This window comes from Salmo salar, chromosome 01, assembly GCF_965601325.2.
Source record: "Salmo salar chromosome 01, fSalSal1, whole genome shotgun sequence".
Lineage (NCBI taxonomy): Eukaryota > Metazoa > Chordata > Actinopteri > Salmoniformes > Salmonidae > Salmo > Salmo salar.
This window is the reverse complement of record NC_138291.1, coordinates 145,937,091-145,962,267: the sequence shown is the minus strand read 5'-3', so window position 1 is coordinate 145,962,267 and position 25,177 is coordinate 145,937,091. Positions and strand designations below refer to the sequence as shown.

At 42.1% G+C, this 25,177-nt stretch overlaps 1 protein-coding gene and 1 long non-coding RNA gene across 3 annotated transcripts; both read right to left on the bottom strand.

The window, feature by feature from the left end:
- Positions 1-3,304: 3,304 nt before the first annotated feature.
- On the bottom strand, positions 3,305-14,576 carry LOC106564794 (V-type proton ATPase 116 kDa subunit a 2). Its single transcript, XM_014131179.3, has 20 exons — positions 13,860-14,576; positions 13,147-13,225; positions 12,228-12,328; positions 11,603-11,740; positions 10,612-10,706; positions 10,366-10,492; positions 10,172-10,254; positions 8,874-8,967; positions 8,419-8,631; positions 8,160-8,310; positions 6,526-6,665; positions 6,258-6,415; positions 6,005-6,095; positions 5,709-5,827; positions 5,379-5,589; positions 5,139-5,258; positions 4,921-5,040; positions 4,715-4,832; positions 4,415-4,586; positions 3,305-4,183 (listed from the first exon to the last, which is right to left on the bottom strand). Exons 1-20 carry the CDS (start codon positions 13,974-13,976, stop codon positions 4,081-4,083), a joined length of 2,550 nt encoding a protein of 849 aa, XP_013986654.1. The 5' UTR covers positions 13,977-14,576; the 3' UTR covers positions 3,305-4,080.
- Positions 14,577-16,225: 1,649 nt separating this feature from the next.
- Positions 16,226-17,722, bottom strand: LOC106565840 (uncharacterized). Of its 2 annotated transcripts, none has more exons than XR_001319742.3 (4): positions 17,144-17,722; positions 16,936-17,048; positions 16,710-16,819; positions 16,226-16,637 (listed from the first exon to the last, which is right to left on the bottom strand). It is a non-coding gene; the product is annotated as an uncharacterized LOC106565840 (long non-coding RNA). The 2 variants fall into 2 exon arrangements; XR_001319743.3 differs by having other exon boundaries at positions 16,226-16,634.
- Between the last annotated feature and the right edge of the window lie 7,455 nt (positions 17,723-25,177).

Below are 25,177 nucleotides of genomic sequence, written 5' to 3'. Positions count from 1 at the left end.
TGAAGAGATATGTCTTCAGTAAAGACTTAAAGGTTGAGACTGAGTCTGCGTCTCTCACATGGGTAGGCAGACTATTCAATAAAAATGGAGCTCTATAGGAGAAAGCCCTGCCTCCAGCTGTTTGCTTAGAAATTCTAGGAACAATTAGGAGGCCCGCGTCTTGTGACCGTAGCGTACGTGTAGGTATGTACGGCAGGACCAAATCGGAAAGATAGGTAGGAGCAAGCCCATGTAATGCTTTGTAGGTTAGCAGTAAAACCTTGAAATCAGCCCTTGCCTTAACAGGAAGCCAGTGTAGGGAGGCTAGCACTGGAGTAATATGATCAAATTTTTTGGTTCTAGCAGCCGTATATAGCACTAACTTAAGTTTATTTAGTGCTTTATCCGGGTAGCCGGAAAGTAGAGCATTGCTGTAGTCCAACCTAGAAGTAACAACGGCATGGATACATTTTTCTGCGTCAATTTTGGACAGAAAGTTTGATTTTTGCAATGTTACGTAGATGGAAAAAAGCTGTCCTTGAAACAGTCTTGATATGTTCTTCAAAAGAGAGATCAGGGTCCAGAGTAACGCCGAGGTCCTTCAGTTTTATTTGAGACGACTGTACAACCATCCAGATTAATTGTCAGATTCAACAGAAGATCTCTTTGTTTCTTGGGACCTAGAACAAGCATCTCTGTTTTGTCTGAGTTTAAGAGTAGAAAGTTTGCAGCCATCCACTTCCTTATGTCTGAGACACAGGCTTCTAGTGAGGGCAATTTTGGGGCTTCACCATGTTTCATTGAAATGTACAGCTGTGTGTCATCCGCATAGCAGTGAAATTTAACATTATGTTTCCGAATGACATCACCAAGAGGTAAAATATATAGTGAAAACAATAGTGGTCCTAAAATGGAAACTTGAGGAACACCGAAATTTACAGTTGATTTGTCAGAAGACAAACCATTCACAGAGACAAGCTGATATCTTTCTGACAGATAAGACCTAAACCAATCAATCTTCATTACCTCTATTACCTCTGGAGTAGAAAACCCCTGACTTTTACAGAACAAGAAATATTTGAATTGTTTCAGATGCAGCTCAAGTTAAATACCAAACTTCTCAGGCTTAGAGGACGAGGTCAATATACAAAGTAAAATTCATGCCCGCCTTTCCCCGCAAAATGCCATAACATGTATGACAGTGTTCTGCTGAAGCCTTTACTATTCAGAGCTGTACCTGAGACAGTTGTTACAAATAACTTGTATGATACATGCAGCCATTTCATGTAAAAATGTAGCCAATTAACACATTGTTTTACACAAGGAGATTATTTGATTAAAGTTTTTTTTTTTTAACTACCAATAATTTATCAAATTACTTTTGTTCAAAAAGGGTTTTTTCCTCTCGATGACATTTGACACCACCGATTATGTCCCCTTTTCAAAAGGCTGCCGGCCCAGACTCAGAACTGAGAAGTGGTACTGTAAAAGTATTGGTGTGTTTACATGGCTCTCACTTTGTTACCTGTAGCATATAAATGCGACAAAGCATGTTAAAAGTGCACTTAAGCAATACATTAAGTTACCATTTTCACACTTATTTGTTTCTTACCTGTGAGTAGTAAAAGAGAATGCAATGCACTTGTGGATACTGTGGTAAATAAACAAATTATGTTAAAAGTTACAACTAAGAAAATGTGCCTCTGCATTTACCAGTACAATAACCACACTGGTAGAATGCATAATTTTATACATGGCCTTGAAGTGACAAAGCAATGCATTCACCTTTTTTTTTTTTTAAACAAATGTTAAAAAGAACCTCCCAAATCTGAAAAGCTCTTCACAAAGCTTCATGGCTTTAGACCACTTCACTCTATAAATGTTTTATTGATATACCCATCGACTAATATTAAGACCTAACATGGCTAAATAATTGTTACTGTATGCATGTAGGTTTGGAGCTATACGTTGCTGAAGTGGATGTACGGATCACACACTGTATTTAGCTATATTGTCTTCCTGTTGAATGTTTGTGAAGTCTTGATTGTGGTTGTTTGAAATGTCTTGTTAATTGGTGTTGGACCCCAGGAAGATCAGCTAGTGTTACAGCGTTAGCTAAATGGGGATCCTAATAATTTTTTTTTAAAACATTTAAAAAAATAAATAAATCACACTTAGCATTGTATCGCCTACCTAAAGGGGTAGTGCCAAAGTTGGAACACAAACTAAATACACAAACTAAAATGTAGCCAGGGTTTATGCAGGAACCCTATAGCAATTATTTCCAGAATTAAAAAAATAAACCAGGGACCCCAAAGACTACCTGAACCTCCCAAAATAAACAACATCTCTGGTTCCATGACCTCACTGCTTATTATCCCAACTGACTTTGGCTCCTTTCTAAAACAAACTTCTACAGGCAAAAAAATAAAATAATCTTTCTACATCTCTGTGTAGCCAGACTGGTTTTTCACTGACAAAGTTCAGTTGGGTGTGTCTTGGGGGCCAAAGTAGAAATGTTTGCCAATGGTCTTTAGCTTGTGGGTACATTCTTACCTTTAGCCATACAGTCAATCAATCAAAATGTATTTATAAAGCACTTCTTACATCAGCTAATGTTACAAAGTGCTGTACAGAAACCCAGCCTATAACCCCAAACAGCAAACAATGCAGGTGTAGAAGCACGATGGCTAGGAAAAACTCCCTAGAAAGGCCGGAACCTAGGAAGAAACCTAGAGAGGAACCAGGCATGAACGTGGTACCTTCAGGTGTTTGGAAAATGCTCCCAAGGATGAACCAGACTTGTGGAGGTCTACAATCTTTTTTCTGAGGTCAGCTGATTTCTTTTGATTTTCCTATGATGTCAGCAAAGAGGTACTGAATTTGAAGGGAGGCCTTGAAATACATCCACAGCTACACCTCCAATTGACTCAAATTATGTCAATTAGCCTATCAGAAGCTTTTAAAGCCATGACATCATTATCTGGAACTTTCCAAGCTGTTTAAAGGCACAGTCAACTTAGTGTATGTAAACTTCTGACCCACTGGAATTGTGATACAGTGAATTATAAGTGAAATAATCTGTCTGTAAACAATTGTTGAAAAAATGACTTGTGTCATGCACAAAGTAGATGTACTAACTGACTTGCCTGCCAAAACTATAGTTTGTTAACAAGAAATTTGTGGAGTGGTTGAAAAACGAGTTTAAATTACTCCAACCTAAGTGTATGTAAACTTCTGACTTCAACTGTAAATATTTCAATCCTGTGAAATTTGTCTTGTCAGCAGTAGCACCTAACATTTCGCATTACAACAGTAAGACTAGTCATCAGTGAAAATGCTGACTTTTATTGTACAATCATTTCTGCATTGTTATTTGAAAAGTGCTCTGTGGCAATGTAGTTTGCAAAAATACATAATTGAGCTGTCATCTTTTATCTTCCCAGGAATGCCACATGGTGTATAATAACAGGAGAAACATCATGATCTACAAGTATACAATTCATTATACAGTACTATATGTCCAAAGCTGTCTTCACATGGATAAGCACTGTGAAAAGCTGCACAATTAGCAGCCGTGGTATTCACATTTGTCATTATCAGTAAGAAATTGTTATGGCACTAGAAATCAGGATATTTGATATGACCTCCTGTCCTTTATGTGTTGCTTCTATAACATTTTTTCTGTACTTTAAGGGATAAATATGAGTCTTAAGTAATAAATTAACAATAAAAAATACTTTCCTACAAAAAGCTAATAAAATGCTTGGATCCACAAAATTGGCTTAATGTGGCCATTACATGAGAAGCATCACTTACTCCAGAACAGTACAAAGTACATATCAACAGACCTAGATGAACAGTTTTGAATCCCACTGAATTCAGGAATTGAGGTTAGCTGATATGGACATATTTATGATGTAAGGCAGTCAACGCAGCCAATAGTGTCAAAAGCCGTATGCTGAAAAACTTTGCTACAAGTCATCCCAGCACTGCTCTGCAGTTTCTCCTCTTCATCAGTGTGCCATCTTGCTCTAACTCATAGCATCCTTCCTGGTACATCTTTTCCTGTTTAAATCCAGTGAATCTGGTTGTCGCTGGTCACAGTAAGCCGTCCTGCTCAAAAACTGAGGGCAAGGTGGAGAACTTGAAGGGGGCAAACTTGATACCTGTCCCATGATAGAACTTATTCTGGAACTCCACCCTAGGAAAGGAGAGCATTCACATACTGTATGTAAACAACCAGTATGAATGCATGTGAGAACAAATTACTAAGCGAATGATTAAAAGATACTGAATTATACTGAGTAGGTGACCGCTGGGAAATGAGAGAGTATGTGAGAGTAGATGAGTGACTAACAGAGAGTAATTGATTGACTGACTGAATGAGTCAGTCAGTAAGGCATCACGTAGTTTAGTATAAAGACCGACTCACCAGTGCAGCCGGAGGGCATGGAGGAAGGCTGAGAGCCCTTCCATGACCAGCAGGATGGACACAGTGAGCACAGCGAACAGGCTGAACACTGGTACCAGAAACAGCACCCCCAGTCTGGAGGTCATCCTGAGGCCCAGACGCATCACCATGGTCCACAGCACCTCGGAAAGCTCTGACAAACATATAGATGGACACACAGTAAGAGGAAGATGTATGGATCAATATCTGAACATAGAGACAGTAATTGATAGTAATTGCCCCCTTGTGGCCTTTTAAAGGTGTAGTGAGTCCGATACTTACGAGCGTGGGCCAAACTGAGGGCCCAGAGACGTAGGTAAGAGGCCGTGTTGGAGATGCAGCCCAGGCAATACTCTATGGTGTGGATGGCTTGGTGCAGGAACACGTCCCCAAAGTCAAACTGAAAGATGAACAATACATTGATTAGACAGAAACACAACAGTGATGTACTCAAATGTGTATATCAGATGTACAGTTGTGGTTCTGACCTCCTTAGGCTGGGTCTCTCTGCTGGTCATGAGGTCATCCAATCCCTCTTCCTCATCATCATCATATGCTGGTGCTTGGGACATATCATCCTCACTCACACGCCGAACTCTCTCATATCCCTAAAATACAGACAACAGACATTAAAATGTGCACATACATTATTTACTGAAAACGTATGGGTAACAAGCTCATACATGACTCTTTCCACCATACTCACCCTGCGCAATCGCAGGCCCTTCCCTCCACGGTGCAGCCAGTAGAGGTAGACTGGTTTTCCTAACAGTAGCACAGGCACAGACAGCAGAGCCACTACCACCAGGAAGACCTGCAGCCCAGTCTGTGGATCAAAATACACACAGTCAAACACAGAGCCACATGGATAGATGGTCAAAAGAGACATTCAGAGATTCAGATACAGAGAAACCCTCAGAATCATCACCCCATCCCCAACACCCACCTGTCCAGGGTAGAGAGGGGTGTTGTCCCCTCCCTGCATTAGGAACATGTTGATGAAGTGGATGAGGATGCTGGGGGCCAGGCGGGAGTCACGTGCACCGAACGCCAGCCACTTGTAGAGGATCATGAAAACCAGGTAGCCAAACAGACAGAGCAGGAACAGCAACTCAGGGAGGAACAGCAGGTAGACGTTGAAATGATGTTTGAAGTGCCTCGATAAATGGAAGAGAATAGGGAAGGGGAGGAAAGGACGGATTTACATTTAGAGAAACCCTTTCTGAATTTTTCAGCTTTTGTGACTACTGTTAGGAACCACCAACTGCTCACTCACAGATGGTTGAAGACACTGAGCACCACCCCAAAGCTCATGTGCACGACCCCTATGATGACGGACATCTTCATCTTGTAGGAGTTCAGGAAGGACAGACGATTCACTGCCATGTTCCATATCTGTGGGTGTGACACAAAGCATAACATGAACATAATATCAGACAATGTCAATCTCTGGGATTTGGGAGCAGTGAAAGGCATGAGAAGGGACATGCGAGAGTGCGTGATTGTGGGTTTGTGTGTTTAACATCTGAGAGCATCGCTATATGTCTGTGTGTCGTGTGTATGTATACTCACAGGATCGATGCCAAAGGGGTATGGTCCACTAAAGACACCAGTGACATTGGGATCAAGGGTGAGCAAAGCATTCGTTTGGAGAGTTTCATTTCTGGAATAAGAGGTGAATATGAGTACAATAACCTCAGTCAGTTACAGCTAAATTAAAACGATATGTTCACATCGACAGGCACACTGACCATCTATTCTGTGCATACTGTGCTTGGGAATGTACTAATGCGCATGTTTTTGTGTGTTCGGTTTGATCACTCACGTCCACTGCTGATCTGTGAACATAGCCCTAACACTCCAGCCTGAGCCAAATATGTTGAGTGACTTGGAGAAGCAGTCATTGTAGATCAGCCCCGTGTACACAGAGAAAAGGCCCATCATTAGTATGATATAACGTCCCTCAAAGAACACTGTCCAGATCTGAGGACAACACAGAAACCAAGACCAACATTCATGGCAGTACATCAAAATCAAGACAACCACAAAAACACAGTTGAATTTGATAGAAATTGCACTCAAAACGCTCTCACCTCATTATCAGAGCGCTTGTGCTTGTGGCTCTTCTCTTTCAACACCATCCACAGGGCAAAGCATGCCATGACCACACCATGACCAAGGTCCCCAAACATGACCGCAAACAGGAAGGGGAACGTAATGATGGTGTAGGGAACTGCCAAGCAGAGATACATTTAACATTTTAGTCATTAAGCAGGCACTCTTATCCAGAGCGACTTACAGGAGCAATTAGGTTTAAGGGCCACATCGACAGATTTTTCACCTAGTCGGATTGGGGATTCGAACCTGTAACCTTTCAGTTACTGGCCCAATGCTAAAAATGATCAGCATGGACAACTAGCTTTCATTTATTCCCATAACTGTGCTCAACCTGACTAGTCTGCATTACATGTATTGGTTAGTCGTAATTGTAATCCTATAATGAGTCCTCATGAAACCCAGACAAAAACGATTTGGGGGATTTTCATGAAATTTTATCCATACAATAGTCCTTTGGAGAAAGGATTGTTGACATATATTTTACATTTGTATTTAAAAGCCTAATTGAGAAATAATTACTCAAGGTTGGCATATTTATGACATTTTGGCTTTACCCATGCCTCCTTTAAGACACCATAATGTTTTATCTGTAGATGCTACATAACAAAAATTGGTGTCATTGAAAATATGACATTTTTAACTTGGCAAATTTTTGTATATATTGTTGATCATAATATACTGTACTGGGATATCAAAGTTCAAGAGTGGGATCTCTGCTAGTTTTGAAATTATGGCCCATTTTATATAGAGAAATTGGCATAGACGACAATGTAACCAATCATAGCCCTCCTTTTACCTTTATCATTGCACACTCTGCAAATCACCAGCTGAGGGTGGCCATTTTGAAACTATTTTCACATTCACTCTGTTGGTAATGCTTACAAATTGGATCATAATTCTAAAAGCAGGAATGATGATCCCACTCTGGAACTTTGATATGCCAGTAGAGTATATTATGTTCAACAATATATTGAGTACTTTTCCAAATCAAAATTGGTACATTTTCAATATTCATGTTTATATTTCTCAACATTAATTAATGTAAAAAAAAAAAGGTTTATGAAATAAAAATACTACTCATATTACAGAGCAAGCAGTAAAGCTTCATATGACACCAATGTTTGCTTTGCAGCACCTACAGACGAAACACTATGGAGTCTTAAAGGAGGCCTGGGTAAGGCCAAAATTGAATAAATATGCCAACTTTATTAAATAAGATAGATAAAAATATCAAATATATTTCAACAGTGCTTCCTCCAAAGGACTATTCTATGGATCACATTTCGTGAATATCCCCATAATCATGGTACAGTATTTTTTTGTCTGGGTTTCATGAGGAATCACTCTAATAGTGCTCACCTGAGCTTGCCTAAATGTTGTGTCTAAAGTGTTCCAAACTAGCCTACCTGTAGGTTTGTCTGTCGACTGCACAGGAGGTTGGTGGCGGGCTCGTGGTAATGGGTGGAGCGGAATTAGTGGAATGGTATCAAATATATCAAACACATGGTCCTCCATGTGGTTGATGCTATTCCATTGATTCCGTTCCAGCCATTACTATGAGCCATCCTTCCCTCAGCAGCCTCCACTGGTCTATTGAATCTGTACTCACCTGGACTAGCCTCCCTGTAGTCTCCAACCCCGTAAGCCTCCACAATACTCTGAAAGCCGGAGGTGAACTTGTTTGTTCTCAAGAGCGTAGGTGGTGTGTCGTTGCTTGGGATTCGGTTTACAAAGGATGGTACAGTGGCATCACCTTTTCTCTGAAAAGGGAAAATAGCATGTATTACATTTATACACACTACTGCCAGATTTGACAAAACAAACTACTGTATCTGTAGGACTATGGTATCCTCAACAGCCTCACTCACCGAGCCTTCCTCCAACGCCCCCCGCAGGTTGGTCAGGTCATTGACAGGGCACCACACCTCAGCAATGAGACACTTGTTGGTGACGTCAAAGCTACTCAGGTTGAGGATGTGGTAGATGGCCTTCATCTTCTTCACTTGCACTACCCAGGTGAAGGCCGACTCTGAGGCCTTCTGCAGCCCCTGCCTCAGGTACTCCTCAGTGCGGTGGAGCACCTGGTGGTGCCAGGGGACAGTTACAAGATTTGATATGTTCAAGTATTTGCATAAGGTCTTATAACTAGTGTCTATGCAGACAGACAGACAGACAGACAGACAGACAGACAGACAGACAGACAGACAGACAGACAGACAGACAGACAGACAGACAGACAGACAGACAGACAGAGACAGACAGACAGACAGACAGACAGACAGACAGACAGACATATGGGTAATGCCCTGGCAATTGCCCGTACATTGTTCAAGTCCAGCATGCGTGTCCTTAGGCTGTCCATTACATCTGCCCTCTCCTCGTCATTCTCAGGGTGGGGGTAAAGGTGACAGTGGTAACTGGAAGAAAAGGATACAAAAATATCACTGATACAGATCAATGAGAGACACAGGCCTTAAAACTTCTTTGGGATAGGGGGCAGTATTTTCACGGCCGGATAAAAAACGTACTCGATTTAATCTGGTTACTACTCCTGCCCAGAAACTAGAATATGCATATTATAAGTATATGTGGATAGAAAACACTCTAACGTTTCTAAAACTGTTTGAATGGTGTCTGTGAGTGTAACAGAACTCATATGGCAGGCAAAAACCTGAGAAGATTCCATGCAGGAAGTGCCCTGTCTGACAATTTGTTGTCCTTCTGTTGCATCTCTATTGAAATTACAGCATCTGAGCTGTTACGTGACACCTTCTAAGGCTTCCATTGGCTCTCTAAAGCCGCCAGAAAGTGGAATGGGGTGTCTGCTGTCTCTGGGCAAAGTATAGGAGCAGAGTTTGTAAGTGGTCAGCCTGGGGACAGTGAGACTGGAGATGCGTGGTCACGAGAACTCGCCATTTTTTTCTTTCTCTCTTTGAATGAATACAACGTTGCCCGGTTGGAATATTATCGCTATTTTACGAGAAAAATTGCATAAAAATGTATTTTAAACAGCGTTTGACATGCTTCTAAGTACGGTAATGGAATATTTCGAATTTTTTTGTCACGAAATGCGCTCGCGCGTTACCCTTCGAACAAAACGGAGGTATTTGGATATAACTATGGATTATTTGGAAACAAAACAACATTTGTTGTTGAAGTAGAAGTCATGGGAGTGCATTCTGACGAAGAACAGCAAACATGCATGTATTGTATAACATAATGTCCTAGGAGTGTCATCTGATGAAGATCATCAAAGGTTAGTGCTGCATTTAGCTGTGTGTTTGGGTTTTTGTGACATATATGCTTGGTTTGAAAATGGCTGTGTGATTATTTTTGGCAGGGTACTCTCCTGACATAATCTAATGTTCTGCTTTCGCTGTAAAGCCTTTTTGAAATCGGACAATGTGGTTAGATTAACGAGAGTCTTATCTTTAAAATGGTGTAAAATAGTTGATTGTTTGAGAAAATTGAATTGTGGTATTTTAGTTGGTTTTGTATTTCACGCCGTGCGATGCCATTGGCTGTTGGCTAGCGGAACATCTGTCCTCAACAGGTTAAGAGATGAAGAAGTGTGCATGCAATGGATGGTTTTGTGTTTTGTGCTGGCAAAAGCATAGATACCAATCGCAGATCTTTTGGACCTTCTGTCCAATCTGGTCTCCCCAGAATGAGATAAGGAACACGACATTTTTGCTGATCTCACCCTGTAAGGTACACACACACAATACATATTATATGTGTCTTATTCCCCCCAAAAATGACATAACGGTAAGCATAGATTTCTGAAATCCGTATTTCTTTCTATTTCTACTCACAGTGTCCAGGTCAGCAAGGCTCTCGCCCAGCTCTGCATAGCTGAGGATAGTGTAGCCCTTACACACCCTCCACAACATGCGCTCAAAGGCCTCCACCTTCACCCGGTGGATTAGGCCTGACACAAACCTACAGCCAAGAGGAAGACTTTACCACTCAGGACTCACCACTTACTCAAGCTGACTCTCACAGTGATTAGCTACACATTATGTGAGTTTCTATTATACATGTTTGTCTGTGAAACTCACCCCAGCTTAGCTCCCAGTCTCTGCATGCCAGTGCAGCCTCCAGAGTCTGACTCAATGGATTGGAACTCTTCATACTGGGGGCCAAGGGCCTCATGCTGCATACAAGGAAAGGCCAGGTTTACATGATCAACCCACAAATACCAGTAGCCTTTGATTGGAAAAAAGGGTCAGTCTTAAAGTGGTACTTAAGTAGTTTATAAACCGTTAGTTATTAGTTTATAGACCTTTTGTAAATCTGTAATAGCAAAGTTATTCCATAATGGTTGAAATTCATTGCTACACCTATTGTCAAGTGTAGCCTATTACAGGGATCAACAACTAGATTCAGCCGCGGGCCAATTCTTTCTTCAGCGGATGGTCAGAGGGCCGGAACATAATGACAAATGATTTGTAGACTGCAAGTTGACCGCAAGAAGCCCGAACAGATATAATATGTGACTAAAACATAATCATTTTAAACCTTGCTTACATTTGTATACAATCACGTGTCTATTATGCGTGGGAATACTTGGGAACAGATGTACAAAATGAAAATCCCTTGGAGACGATTTCCTGGTGTTTTTACAGTCTTTTATGTCCAACAATGAAAATTCAACCAACATTAAAAAATATGTAATTCTCAGAAAACTTGGAGGCGAATGAAAATACCAGTTGCTGCCAGTTGGGGAACCCTGGCCTATAATCTACAAGCTAAAAAAACATGCATCATTGGCTGTGGAATCACATGACCAAATGTTCATTGTTCAAAGTCAGGTGATACTCATGTGTGTGGTGATGAGGATACTCAACGCATGAAGAGAGGACAGAAAGACCCGATATATGGTGTCACAGTCAACTGACAGTTGTGTCTGGGAGGGCAATCGAGCAAAGGGTGAGTCTGATAAGTGTATATGTCACTTAAATGGCATTAGGCAGTTATGAGGCGAGGGTATGTGATAGTAATGTGTATGGTGGGAGTCATAGTTGTGTAAATAGACATGACGGCACTAACCCGGGAGCGGCTGTGTACGAAGGTGTGTGTGATCCTCAGCATGTGCGTGTACTCGGTCAGCTCCAGAAGATTCCGCTGCAGCTTCTCTTTGTTCCTGGCCACCTCGCTAAGCTCCACCTCCAGCCTTTGGAGCTGCTCCTGGGGGACCACAGCAGACAGACCACACACGGTCAACACCCCTTGACCACAGCAGACAGACCACACACGGTCAACACCCCTTGACCACAGCAGACAGACCACACACGGTCAACACCCCTTGACCACAGCAGACAGACCACACACGGTCAACACCCCTTGACCACAGCAGACAGACCACACAGGGTCAACACCCCTTGACCACAGCAGACAGACCACACAGGGTCAACACCCCTTGACCACAGCAGACAGACCACACACGGTCAACACCCCTTGACCACAGCAGACAGACCACACAGGGTCAACACCCCTTGACCACAGCAATCATATGGGAATTAGTTCCCCTCAACCATTAATAACACACAATCAATACCCTAAACCACACATGGTCAATACTATCTTCAAACATTTACCAACTCAGCGATTCATCCACAGTGAACATCAACCACAGCACTCGTTCATTACATGACGAACAGAATCTCAGACCTACCATGATTTCAAGGACATGTTTGGGGGGAGGGGCGACTGGACAGATTTCATCATCTTCTGGCACAGCAATATTTGCCTTTCGGATCTCTCTCAAAAGGTACCCTGTATAAAGAAAAAAAAACGTTTTTTAATTGTTTAATCAGATAAACAAACACTGATTGAGCACAAAAGAACAGACAATCATCATGGGGATCTGTTGAAACATCCAGAGTATTTACAGTTATAAAATCCAGACATGTTTGATCAAAACATAAAGAGGTCTTGCTAAAATTATCTGTAGAAGAACAACTGAGATCTATATCTAGCACAAAGCCAGTATTTCACAGCGGAATGACTTGTAATTCAATCCCACTGCATTGCTGTTACCAAAAGCAATATGTAATTCTCTGTAGAGGTAACCAGAGCTTGATCAAACCGCACCAGTAAATCAAAGGTACAGATGTAGGATCTTAATTTGATCTCTCTTTTGTTGTTGAGAATTTTCCTATACCGCAGGAAAGGCAAACTTGTAGTCTATTTTACGTTTAAAAAGGCTTCTAAAGATTGTAATTTCCACTTTGAAATGTCAGACTTGATTTGCCCTAATAAAAAATGTATCAACCCCTACAAAAATGTCCATTAGTTATAATTCACATAATAATTCACAGGATTATTGTGGGGCCGCAGGTGGCCTAGTAACCAAAAGGTTGCAAGTTCAAATCCCTGAGCTGACAAGGTAAAAATCTGTCATTCTGCCCCTGAACAAGGCTGCTAACCCACTGTTCTGAGGCTGTTGTTGAAAATAAGAACTGACTTGCCTAGTTAAATGAAAAAAAATATGCAGAATTATTTTCCCGCTGTAGCAAACTGGCTCAAATTAGGATCCTCAAATTAGTATGGTAGTAGTAGTCTTGGTCTAGTGTCCATCTCAGTGACCTCACCCAGAATTCTCTCCATCTCTTCACATCTCTTGATTTCGCTGACGAAGCGTCGCTGGAACGAGTTGACACTGGGGTTGATCTGAAACCAGAGGAGCACAGTGGTCAGTGACTTTGCCAGGAGGCCCAATACTCACATCCTGGAGTTTATGAAATAGATTCCTTTCCAGTCCATTTTATTTTGCAGAATATTTCATCTAAATATCAACATTTAATTTTGAAAGGTCCAAATGAATTTGCTTTTGAAATCTAGGTTAGGTCACAACAATGAAATTAAACAAACCCAGTGAGCAAGGTACATGGGTAACAGGTTTTTGGAGCCCCTGAATTATATAGACAGACAAACCATATGTAGTTGCATAGAGACCTCCATCATGACTACCAGACAATCACAGAATAGGGGGATATGTGATCAAATAAGGCTTTTATTGATTTGCTTAATCAGTTTGTGCTACATTGTATTTTATTTTTTACAAATAATTGATCCACGAGTAGCACATTAACTGGACTGATAGACACACTTAGGCATAACCCTGGGTGCACTGGTAGTCCGATACAGACAGACAGACACACACAAAGAACAGTTTTGGTCCTGACATATAATTGACAACTGACAGACACTGAGTAGGCCTAACTAACTGATATACACTATGCTTCTATTATTGCATTGCAAGTCTGCACATTGGCCCGACAGACAAGTGCAATAGCCTACTTACATCTCGAAACTCGACCAGACCCATTTCTCCCAGCTCACTTATGCAATCGTATGCTGAACCGGACTGTAGAAATAACTGCGCCAAGCACATCTCTTCACTTCGGAACACCGACCCCATCTTATCTGCCACCGGCACCTTGCTGACGAAATCTCCTCCGGCCTATTAATTCACTCTACGACAACTGTAGCAGTAGTTGCATCCAATAAATCATACCAACGCAAAATCACAACTCTGCCGGTGTCTATAATGCCAAGCTCCGCAATAACGTTTCCGAAAATTAATACATTGTATCGAGTATGAGCTCTCTCAATTTGGCATAATTACTCTGCCTATTAGTTATTTCATCGATAATAACGCTCGAGCTCTTACACTAGATCATTAGGTCTGCTAAATTGTAAGAAAACAAACAATACACCCTCACCCTTCTATCGCTTCGCACATATTTTATCGAGCGTGTCAGATAATACGCGTCATCCTGTGTCGCTATCACAAAGAGTCAACTATATCCCCGTCGCAATGCTATGTGTAAGATTGCTCATTATGCAAAATAGAAAAGAAAAATATATTTCAGTCATGCCAGAAGACAATATCCAATATTGTACATAAAAAGTACAGGTTAAAATGTGGGTAATTATAAATAAAATACTTTCCTTTAATCGCAGTATGTTGGCTGCCTATATAGTACGAGCGTGCCTGCAAGTTGCCAGATATTTATATTTTAGTCCTCAAATTGAATCTTGACACCCGAGTATACGCCGCTATTATCAAAAGTGTATAAAGGTAGGGTATGGCCTACACCCACTATAGTCTATACACTCAAATAATAATACACTTTGATAGCGAAATTACCAATACGAAAATACCACATTATTTTCAATAAAGCCTATGACTCATAGGCTATGAGCCTTTCTGACAATATATAAATAAACACACAGCCATTAGGCCTAGTACAGTCAATGTATGTCTATAATATTTCCAAAAACACAGAGAATTGTAGATTAATTTCTATTTGAATGTTCATTTTTTATGCTAGCTTATATGGAGGGCGAAATTGCCTTACAGCTATCATTTAGTTTGGGGGATTGTATAAAATCTGGCAACCAGAGCGTCCTTTCATTTATTCAGTTCCATCATTCAAATTAGGGTGAACCATCTGCCCTTTCTTTGTGTGTGTAGGCCTGTATAAGGATTGTAGGTGGTGGTAGGTTAATAAATGCTGTCCAATAGGTTCTCTTTTTAAATCAAGTCAAGTGTCAAACTGTTTACTTACTGTGATCTTTTTTCTTTTTACATTTTCTTACCCACTTTGATCTCATCAGCACTCTGACTTAGTCTAGTGAATTGTGCAGTTTGTGTCATCATGGTTCTTTTGATCCCCATCATTGATCTTTTTGAATCCTTAACCCAAATAGCTTCAGAATTTCAGTTAGGTAACATGCAGAACTTGTGAATAAGGCAGGGCCGGGTTACCATGACATTATCAATATTATTAATGATGCTAGTAACACTTACTAATGTACACCATTAGAATTTAATGCGTAAGTGTTCACTAAATATTGGTATTGGATGTTATCTTACATGTTTGATAAATCATTTTGTCTATACACAGGCTTTACATAACTTGTTTCAACATCTGTGTATACAAATATTCTCTGTTCCGACAGCTTAAAAATCAGTAACATAACATGACAGATTGATGTCCAGTGTCCATCAATGATCCCTAACCAACTTGGCAAAACCTTTGCCAATAATGGATAAATGTTGCACCCCTAAGAGGTGTGCATAAAGATTCATGGCGGTTTGCTGCCAAATGTGCCTCCTCCAAGTATTGATTCAAGCAACACTTATGCGATCAAGATATAACAGGTTATTTATTTTTAACTAATTTGAAAAATGTAACAAGGCAAACACTTATTCTCTCTAGCAACATCATCTCTTACATCAAGTCCTAGTGCCGAGAAGTACACAACACAACACTGAGAAATATGGCATTCACTCAACACTTTGGCATGGTGACAAGAATAAGAAGCTTAGCCAAGTTTATCCAAGAAATTAGGTGCTTCAAGTGGAAATTAGTTTTGACAGATCAAAATGACTGACCACCACTGGAAACAACCACTGCCCTGCATGTACAGGACCGTGAGTTGCTAAACGACAGACTGTTCAACGTCTCATAAGGTCCTTTCCAGTCTGACATTGGCTCAGAGCCTCAGGTGACAGTCTATTGAGCTCCTGTGAGAGAGCAGTGACAGTTTCCAGGATCCTCTGCTTGTCTCCCTCCTCCAGCCGGGTCCCACAGCGCTGGGCAAACCTATCCGGGTGCCAAATGGTCTGCTGGCGCCTGAGGAGTTTACAGAACACTGGCATGTCTTTCCTATCTGCACCATGCAATCACCTCCACCATCTCCTCCACTGAGCCCTTTGGTGCCGGCCAGGGGATGTCCCGATAACTCAGTTTTGTGGTGGCCGCTGCTGCAGTGTCAGTGTTGAAGGTATCTGCACATCGCTCCTCGTAGCGCCGCTTCTTCCCCTGACGCGTCTCCTCCTCTTTCTGTGCGGCACGCGCCAGGTACTCTTCATGCTCCCTCTGTAGCCTCTCATGCAGCTCTCTGTTAGCCCGATCCTCCTCATCCACCTCTTTCTTCCTCTTCCCATGAAAACCTGAGGATGCCAGTCTTTGAGCCTCTGCATGCTGTTTAGTGACATACTCCTGTCTAATTCTATCTGCCCAGTCTTGAAAGTCCTCCTCATTGGTATCTTCCGCAAATAAATCATCTGCTGAAAAAAAAAAAACATAAATATGACGATGTACAATTATTTAAATCAAATTATTCAAGAGTGAAATATTACCATCATATTGTCCAAATGTTTCAAAAATCTCATCCTGGCATTCCCCAATGAGCTTCTCTTGCCACTTTCTCAGCGTCTGTCCCTTTTGAAGACTTTTCCCTAGGTGCAGTCTTTGGGAGAAAAGTAACATCAGAAACAGTTCTCAAGGATGTACACACCATACAATCATGTCCTAGCTCTCTCCTAAAACACATATTACACATGCATATGGCAGAGACATTCATACCTTCTCAAATTTCATCCATTGCAGCAGGTCCCGAGGTGTAATTCCTGCATTATTTGGTGCACCCATGGCATCTGGGCAACTCTTTTGAAGGGGCAAGACGAGGTCATCCTAAACTACATGATAAAAGGGGATAAAAAAAAATAGGTTAGAAGGCATGTTTTATCCTAGCTGCATCTTTTTGTTGTTAGTAATACTGGCAGACCTTCACCTCTTTTGCCATGTTTCAGAGCCTTGTTAGCAGCAATGGGTAGGGGCGTGTCCCCTTTCTTGTCTTTCTGAAGGATGTTGGCTCCATACTTCAACAAAAGCCGAAGGATGGCGTCATCACGGAGCGAGCAGACCAGATGCAGGGGAGTCCTGCGCTTTTTACCCTGGGAGAAGTTGACGTCGAGGTCGGAGTGTTTCCGGAAGTAGGACTTCAGCTTCATTAAACTGCTATCTTCCACGTATCTTATCATCTTTTTCTGTTTACGAGTCGCCATGATCTCCCTCCGTATGGAGACTTACTCTAATTCTAATTTAATTCAACAAAGACTTAACAGCTGTAACAATACATAGCTAGCAGCTTCCAAAGTTAGTTAACCAACAACAATCAATAACGTTAGCTATAGGTTGTCATAAAAGAGCACAACAGGTGGCGTAATCCTAATACCCGTCTTCGGTGCATACTAAAATGCCTTTGTCAGTTGATCAAGCCAATTTCAATGTTTCGCAACCCCCATTAGTTAGCTAGCATGTCGATTAGCTGATGTTACCTCGACCACATTTGCGGAAACACGGACTAATAACAATGTAACACCGACGTCAATATGCTGTCCTGTCGTTAAATTCCCCTGTATATTTATTCGGAGTCTTTTAGTTCCGGATGGGTTGTAATTTCGAATTCAATCACTAAGTGGCAGTATACTGCTGTAGTATACATGGCTTTGACTTGCAATGCAGTTCATTTAAATCTTAAACTTAAACCCTTGCATTTATTGCTCGTGTAAAAAGTTTAAACCATTCTTTCACCGAGTGGATAATGATAAAGCTGATTTTATCGTAAGTGATCATACTTTTCTAGGCAGACAGCGTATAAGGAGAAGCAGGGGGTAGAGCAGGTGACCCCCCTGTGCTGGTTTAGCAATGTGAATCATTGAGACGTTGATAATTTGTAGGAACTATACATCTACTCTATAAATTACATAAAACAATATTACCATGGGTTATGTTGCTATAGAGCTAAAGTTTGTTGTGTTTTTCACTTTTAAATTGTAGGTTCCCTTACAAAAAAGTCCCACAGGATTTTCAGGGCCATTTTCCTGTAGGACAACCTGCAGGATCTCTTCCTCATCCTTCATAGAGAATTTACTGTAGGACAATACACAATTTCAAAAGAATGGACAGAAAGCGCAGGATATCAGATTGCATGACAATTTTATTATTCAATACAGCAACAAAGGATGAGTTTTATTGTCCATTTCAGCTCCAGCGCTGCATAAAAGATGATTCCTTGGAGAATCGCCTGCATGGCTGTCCAGTGCTGCTGCCTGTGTTAGTCAGTCTCACTGTTGTTCATAGGCTTGGTCTTAACTGGGGAGGAGATTAAAGTGATTAGATGGGCAGCGTTCACAGGATGTAACGGCAGAAACGGTATGTGTGCGTGTGTGTTACATGAGGAACAGTGACAAAGGAAATAACAGTTAGGTCATACTTACCAGAATCGTACTTACTATCATAAATCGTACTCAATGAAAAGTGTCGAACTTGGAACAGAAACAAATTTGATCGTTTTTAAACATGGCTATTATGGCCAAATCGGTGGTATTATTAATAGGTTGTCAACTCAGTCACATGGGTAATGATTAGCCTATGTAATGATATAGGCCTACTATTAAACATGTTACAAAAGAACACTGAAGAAATAACTTCCTTTTTACTTTTATTAAATATTGATATTCTCTTGTCTCTCTATCCTGAAAGAAAAAAAGCACAACTCTTTGGTCCAAACAGGTGTATAAAATCGAGCACACAGCCACGCAATCTCCATAGACAAACATTGGCTGTTTAATGGCCTTTCTGAAGAGCTCAGTGACTTTCAATGTGTCACTGTTATAGGATGCAACCATTTCAACAAGTCAGTTCGTCAAATTTCGGCCCTACTAGAGCTTCCACGGTCAACTATATGTGCTGTTATTGTGAAGTGGAAACGTCTAGGAGAAACAACGGCTCAGCCACGAAGTGGTACACCACAGAAGCTCACAGAAGCTCGTAGCGCAAACAAATAAAAAGCACAATAACTGTTCATCTGGAGCTTCATGAAATGGGTTTCCATGGTCGAGCAGCCGCACACAAGCCTAAGATCACCATGCGCAATGTCAATCGTCGGCTGGAGTTGTATAAACCTCGTTGGCATTGGATTTTGGAGCAGTGGAAACGTGTTCTCTGGAGTGATGAGTCACGCTTTACCATCTGGCAGTCCGACAAGCGAATTCTGGGTTTAGTGGATGCCAGGAGAACGAAACTTGCCCGAATGCATAGTGTCAACTGTAAAGTTTGGTGGAGGAGGAATAATGGTCTAGGGCTGTTTTCATGGTTCGGACTAGGCCCCATAGTTCCAGTGAAGGGAAATCTTAACACTACAGTATACAATGACATTCTAAATTATTCTGTGCTTCCAACTTTGTGGCAACAGTTTGGGGAAGGCCCTTTCCTGTTTCAACATGACAATGCCCCCGTGCACAAAGCGAGGTCCATACAGAAATGGTTTTTCGAGATCGGTGTGGAAGAATTTGACTGGCAGAGCCCTGACCTCAAGTCCATCAAACACCTTTGGGATGAATTGGATGTTCCAATGTTCCAACATGTAGTGGAAAGCCTTCCCAGAAGAGTGGAGGCTGTTTTGCAGCAAAGGGAGGACCAACTCTATATTAATGCCCATGATTTTGGAATGAGATGTTCGACAAGCAGGTGTCCACATACTTTTGGTCAAGTAGTGTATATACAGTTGAAGTCGGAAGTTTACATACAATTAGGTTGGAGTCATTAAAACTCGTTTTTCAACCACTCCACAAATTTCTTGTTAACAAACTTGGTTAGGCAAGTTGGTTAGGACATCTACTTTCTGCATAACACAAGTAATTTTTCCAACAACTGTTTACAGACAGATTATTTCACTTATAATTCACTGTATCACAATTCCTGTGGGTCAGAAGTTTACATACACTAAGTTGACTGTGCTTTTAAACAGCATGGAAAATTCCAGAAAATGATGTCATGGCTTTAGAAGCTTCTGATAGACGAATTGACATCATTTGAGTCAATTGGAGGTGTACCTGTGGATGTATTTCAAGGCCTACCTTCAAACTCAGTGCCTCTTTGCTTGACATCATGGGAAAATCCAAAGAAATCAGCCAACACCTCAGAAAAAAGATTGTAGACATCCACAAGTCTGGTTCATCCTTGGGAGCAATTTCCAAACGCCTGAAGGTACCACGTTCATCTGTACAAACAATAGTATGCAAGTATCAACACCATGGGACCACGCAGCCGTCATACTGCTCAGGAAGGAGACGCATTCTGTCTCCTAGAGATGAACATACTTTGGTGCGAAATGTGCAAATCAATCCCAGAACAACAGCAAAGGACCTTGTGAAGATGCTGGAGGAAACAGGTACAAAGTATCTATATCCACAGTAAAACGAGTCCTATATCAACATAACCTGAAAGGTCGCTCAGCAAGGAAGAAGCCACTGCTCCAAAACCGCCATAAAAAAGCCAGACTACGGTTTGCAACTGCACATGTATGTAAACTTCTGACCCACTGGGAATGTGATGAAAGAAATAAAAGCTGAAATAAATCATTCTCTCTACTATTATTCTGACATTTCACATTATTAAAATAATGTGGTGATCCTAACTGACCTTAAGATCATTTTTACTGCGATTAAATGTCAGGAATTGTGAAAAAGGAACTGTATTTGGTTAAGGTCTATGTAAACATCCGACTTCAACTGTATAACTGGAAACTTGTTTTGTGCAGTTTTTACAAATCCAAATTTGATCAAAGTAAAACATTTTATGAGTTACTAAAGGGGTCCGGGCAGCCGAGCGGAAATGGAGGAAAACTCGCCTCCCTGCGGACCTGGCATCCTTTCACTCCCTCCTCTCTACATTTTCCTCTTCTGTTTCTGCTGCTAAAGCCGCTTTCTACCACTCTAAATTCCAAGCATCTGCCTCTAACCCTAGGAAGCTGTTTGCCACCTTCTCCTCCCTCCTGAATCCTCCTCCCCCTCCCCCCTCCTCCCTCTCTGCGGATGACTTCGTCAACCATTTTGAAAAGAAGGTCGACGACATCCGATCCTCGTTTGTTAAGTCAAACGACACTGCTAGTCCTGCTCACACTGCCCTACCCTGTGCTTTGACCTCTTTCTCCCCCCTCTCTCCAGATGAAATCTCGCGTCTTGTGACGGCCGGCCGCCCATCAACCTGCCCGCTTGACCCAATCCCCTCCTCTCTTCTCCAGACCATTTCCGGAGACCTTCTCCCTTACCTCACCTCGCTCATCAACTCATCCTTGACCGCTGGCTACGTCCCTTCCGTCTTCAAGAGAGCGAGAGTTGCACCCCTTCTGAAAAAACCTACACTCGATCCCTCCGATGTCAACAACTACAGACCAGTATCCCTTCTTTCTTTTCTCTCCAAAACTCTTGAACGTGCCGTCCTTGGCCAGCTCTCTTGCTATCTCTCTCAGAATGACCTTCTTGATCCAAATCAGTCAGGTTTCAAGACTGGTCATTCAACTGAGACTGCTCTTCTCTGTCACGGAGGCTCTCCGCACTGCTAAAGCTAACTCTCTCTCCTCTGCTCTCATCCTTCTAGACCTATCTGCTGCCTTTGATACTGTGAACCACCAGATCCTCCTCTCCACCCTCTCCGAGTTGGGCATCTCCGACGCGGCCCACGCTTGGATTGCGTCCTCCCTGACAGGTCGCTCCTACCAGGTGGCGTGGCGAGAATCTGTCTCCGCACCACGTGCTCTCACCACTGGTGTCCCCCAGGGCTCTGTTCTAGGCCCGCTCCTATTCTCGCTATACACCAAGTCACTTGGCTCTGTCATATCCTCACATGGTCTCTCCTATCATTGCTATGCAGACGACACTCAATTAATCTTCTCCTTTCCCCCTTCTGATAACCAGGTGGCGAATCGCATCTCTGCATGTCTGGCAGACATATCAGTGTGGATGACGGATCACCACCTCAAGCTGAACCTCAGCAAGACGGAGCTGCTTTTCCTCCCGGGGAAGGACTGCCCGTTCCATGATCTCGCCATCACGGTTGACAACTCCATTGTGTCCTCCTCCCAGAGTGCTAAGAACCTTGGCGTGACCCTGGACAACACCCTGTCGTTCTCCACTAACATCAAGGCGGTGACCCGATCCTGTAGGTTCATGCTCTACAACATTCGCAGAGTATGACCCTGCCTCACACAGGAAGCGGCGCAGGTCCTAATCCAGGCACTTGTCATCTCCCGTCTGGATTACTGCAACTCGCTGTTGGCTGGGCTCCCTGCCTGTGCCATTAAACCCCTACAACTCATCCAGAACGCCGCAGCCCGTCTGGTGTTCAACCTTCCCAAGTTCTCTCACGTCACCCCGCTCCTCCGCTCTTTCCACTGGCTTCCAGTTGAAGCTCGCATCCGCTACAAGACCATGGTGCTTGCCTACGGAGCCGTGAGGGGAACGGCACCTCCGTACCTTCAGGTTCTGATCAGTCCCTACACCCAAACGAGGGCACTGTGCTCATCCACCTCTGGCCTGCTGCCCCCCCTACCTCTGAGGAAGCACAGTTCCCGCTCAGCCCAGTCAAAACTGTTCGCTGCTCTGGCACCCCTATGGTGGAACAAGCTCCCTCACGACGCCAGGACAGCGGAGTCAATCACCACCTTCCGGAGACACCTGAAACCCCACCTCTTTAAGGAATACCTGGGATAGGATAAAGTAATCCTTCTAACCCCCCCTAAAAATATTTAGATGCACTATTGTAAAGTGGTTGTTCCACTGGATATCATAAGGTGAATGCACCAATTTGTAAGTCGCTCTGGATAAGAGCGTCTGCTAAATGACTTAAATGTAAAAATGTTAAATGTACTGTAAATGTTTTAGTGCTGCATTATGGTCAAATTTTTTCCTTCACCAATTATCAGTTTGACTTTTCCCTCATCAAGGACCGGCTTTCCTGAAGTCCCTTTATTGGCATTTCCAATTTTCCAGATAATCCATGAGTAGCAATCACCTCCCTCCCAATCCCAGCCACAGCCAGGTCTTTCACATAGCTGTGCTGGAGGTGCCACCTCTACTGCAGGCCTGCAGTGTGGCATTACTTATGCCCAAAGGGGTCATCCCCTCTGCTGATGGTCTTGGCTGTATAAATGTTAACATAATCATACACTAACATCTTATCACACTGTTCAACGTTAAAACATGATAAAGAATAGCAAACAATCTAATGGTGAACATGGGTGCAATTGGTGCTATCATAAAGGAGAGGGGGTAGAAAAGGGCAATGGGTCCACTAGAGTGTATCCTACTGTTTAGAATGAGCCAGAGCCACGCACAGACACCAAACACCGCAGAGAGGTTGCCTTGGTGGTAGAGTCAGGGAACATCATACATGGTGTTAAGGGCCCATCTCCTTTAGTGTTCCTTACCATTTCCAGCGGGATTGCAGGGTTTGCTTTTGATTGCATGCACGGCATCTTACTAGGCATATGTCATCAAATGACTACACTGTGGTTTGAGTCCAAATATCACCATGAGTCCTGGTACATTGGAAGAGAAGTAGAGCGCATAAACAAAATATTGCTTGCCATAAAACCACCTGTAAATGTGACAAGACCACCATGCTAAATTCATTTACTCAAATATTGGAAAGCCACAGAGTTCCAACACTTCCTGCTGCTCTATAGCCTCCCCTGTTTAAATGGGATTTTACCCAGGCAGTGCTTACAACATTTGCTGCTACTGGTGCAGGGTACAGTACAGTATCTATTGTCTACTGAAAGACACAGTTACCTCTCATGACATTGATATGGCTGCGATGTCCTTTGAGAATTTGTTATTAGGTTTGAACAATTGTATGGGAAATGTCAAGTCAGCTACAATGTCCACATACTTTTGCATGCACCTACATCTGTCCGAAACTGGGGACCTTTGTGGGCTCAAAGTGCATTAATCTTTGAAAGTAGTAATGGGAGACTTGGTACCAGGACAAATAGTGGAAATGTTCACTCTCTACCAACACATCCCAAGATTACTCACTATTACATTCACCACAGAATCAAACCAAGCTAGCAAAAGGTTTGTTGAAGAAATATTAAGGGGCTACTATCTCGCCAACAAATGTGAAAAAAATAAGTGTATTTTTACTAGGGTATCCTGTTGCACAGAGCCCGACATCAAGGGAGGCTTTTCTCCTTGAAGAGTCAGACGTTACTTACAAAAAACATGATTATTTCACCATAGAGCGATCATTAATGGGAATCACATTTATTCCAAAACACCAAGTACCTTATCGAAACTAGTAAACCATGTAGTGGTCACCCAACATGGGTCAGTGGGATGGTCATGTTTTTTGTTGACGTAGGCAGTGAAGTGGGCTACGCAGTGATGACAACAAGATGCACAGTAAGAGACTAAGAGACAGGAGGCACTGCCTCTTGGATTCTTAAAGAGATTGGCAATTCAAATAAGGTTCAATAAATCAAATGCACAGACATCTGTACCACCTGTGTTTACCTGAAAGGCATCCAAGGTGTACAAGGGAACTACATCTGTTTACAACACAACAAGTGGGAGGTAGACTGAGAAAGGGTGGAAGCGCTGAACTTAACTATTTATTTATTTGTTATAAAAATGTATACAACTTTTTACATTATATTTATACATTCAGAGTATGTATGAATAAAGGTGTTTCTTAAACTGGCAGCATGATATATAAATACATTATTACATTGACTGAAACCTACTGAAACCATTATTAATTGTGTTGGTATCTATCAAATAAAAGTAGCGTACACTATATTTATTGCATGTGGACATTGTCATTTATACATTTGAAATTGCCATATCCTGCAGCCAGGAATATCAAAATCCTGCAGATTTTGGACCTGCAGGAATGTACTTGGTCCTCCAGGAATGACCAAATCCTGCAGGAATATATATATTTTTAAAGTTTTTTAATTTAACCGTTATTTAACTAGGAA

Coding starts and splice junctions, on each gene's coding strand:
- LOC106564794 (XM_014131179.3), bottom strand. CDS start 13,976: ATGGGGTCGGTGTTCCGAAGTGAAGAGATGTGCTTGGCGCAGTTATTT. Junction 12,329..13,146: donor AGAGATGGAGAGAATTCTGG/GTGAGGTCACTG, acceptor TTCTTTATACAG/GGTACCTTTTGAGAGAGATC. Junction 6,666..8,159: donor CTACAGGGAGGCTAGTCCAG/GTGAGTACAGAT, acceptor TCTGCTTGGCAG/TTCCCTACACCATCATTACG.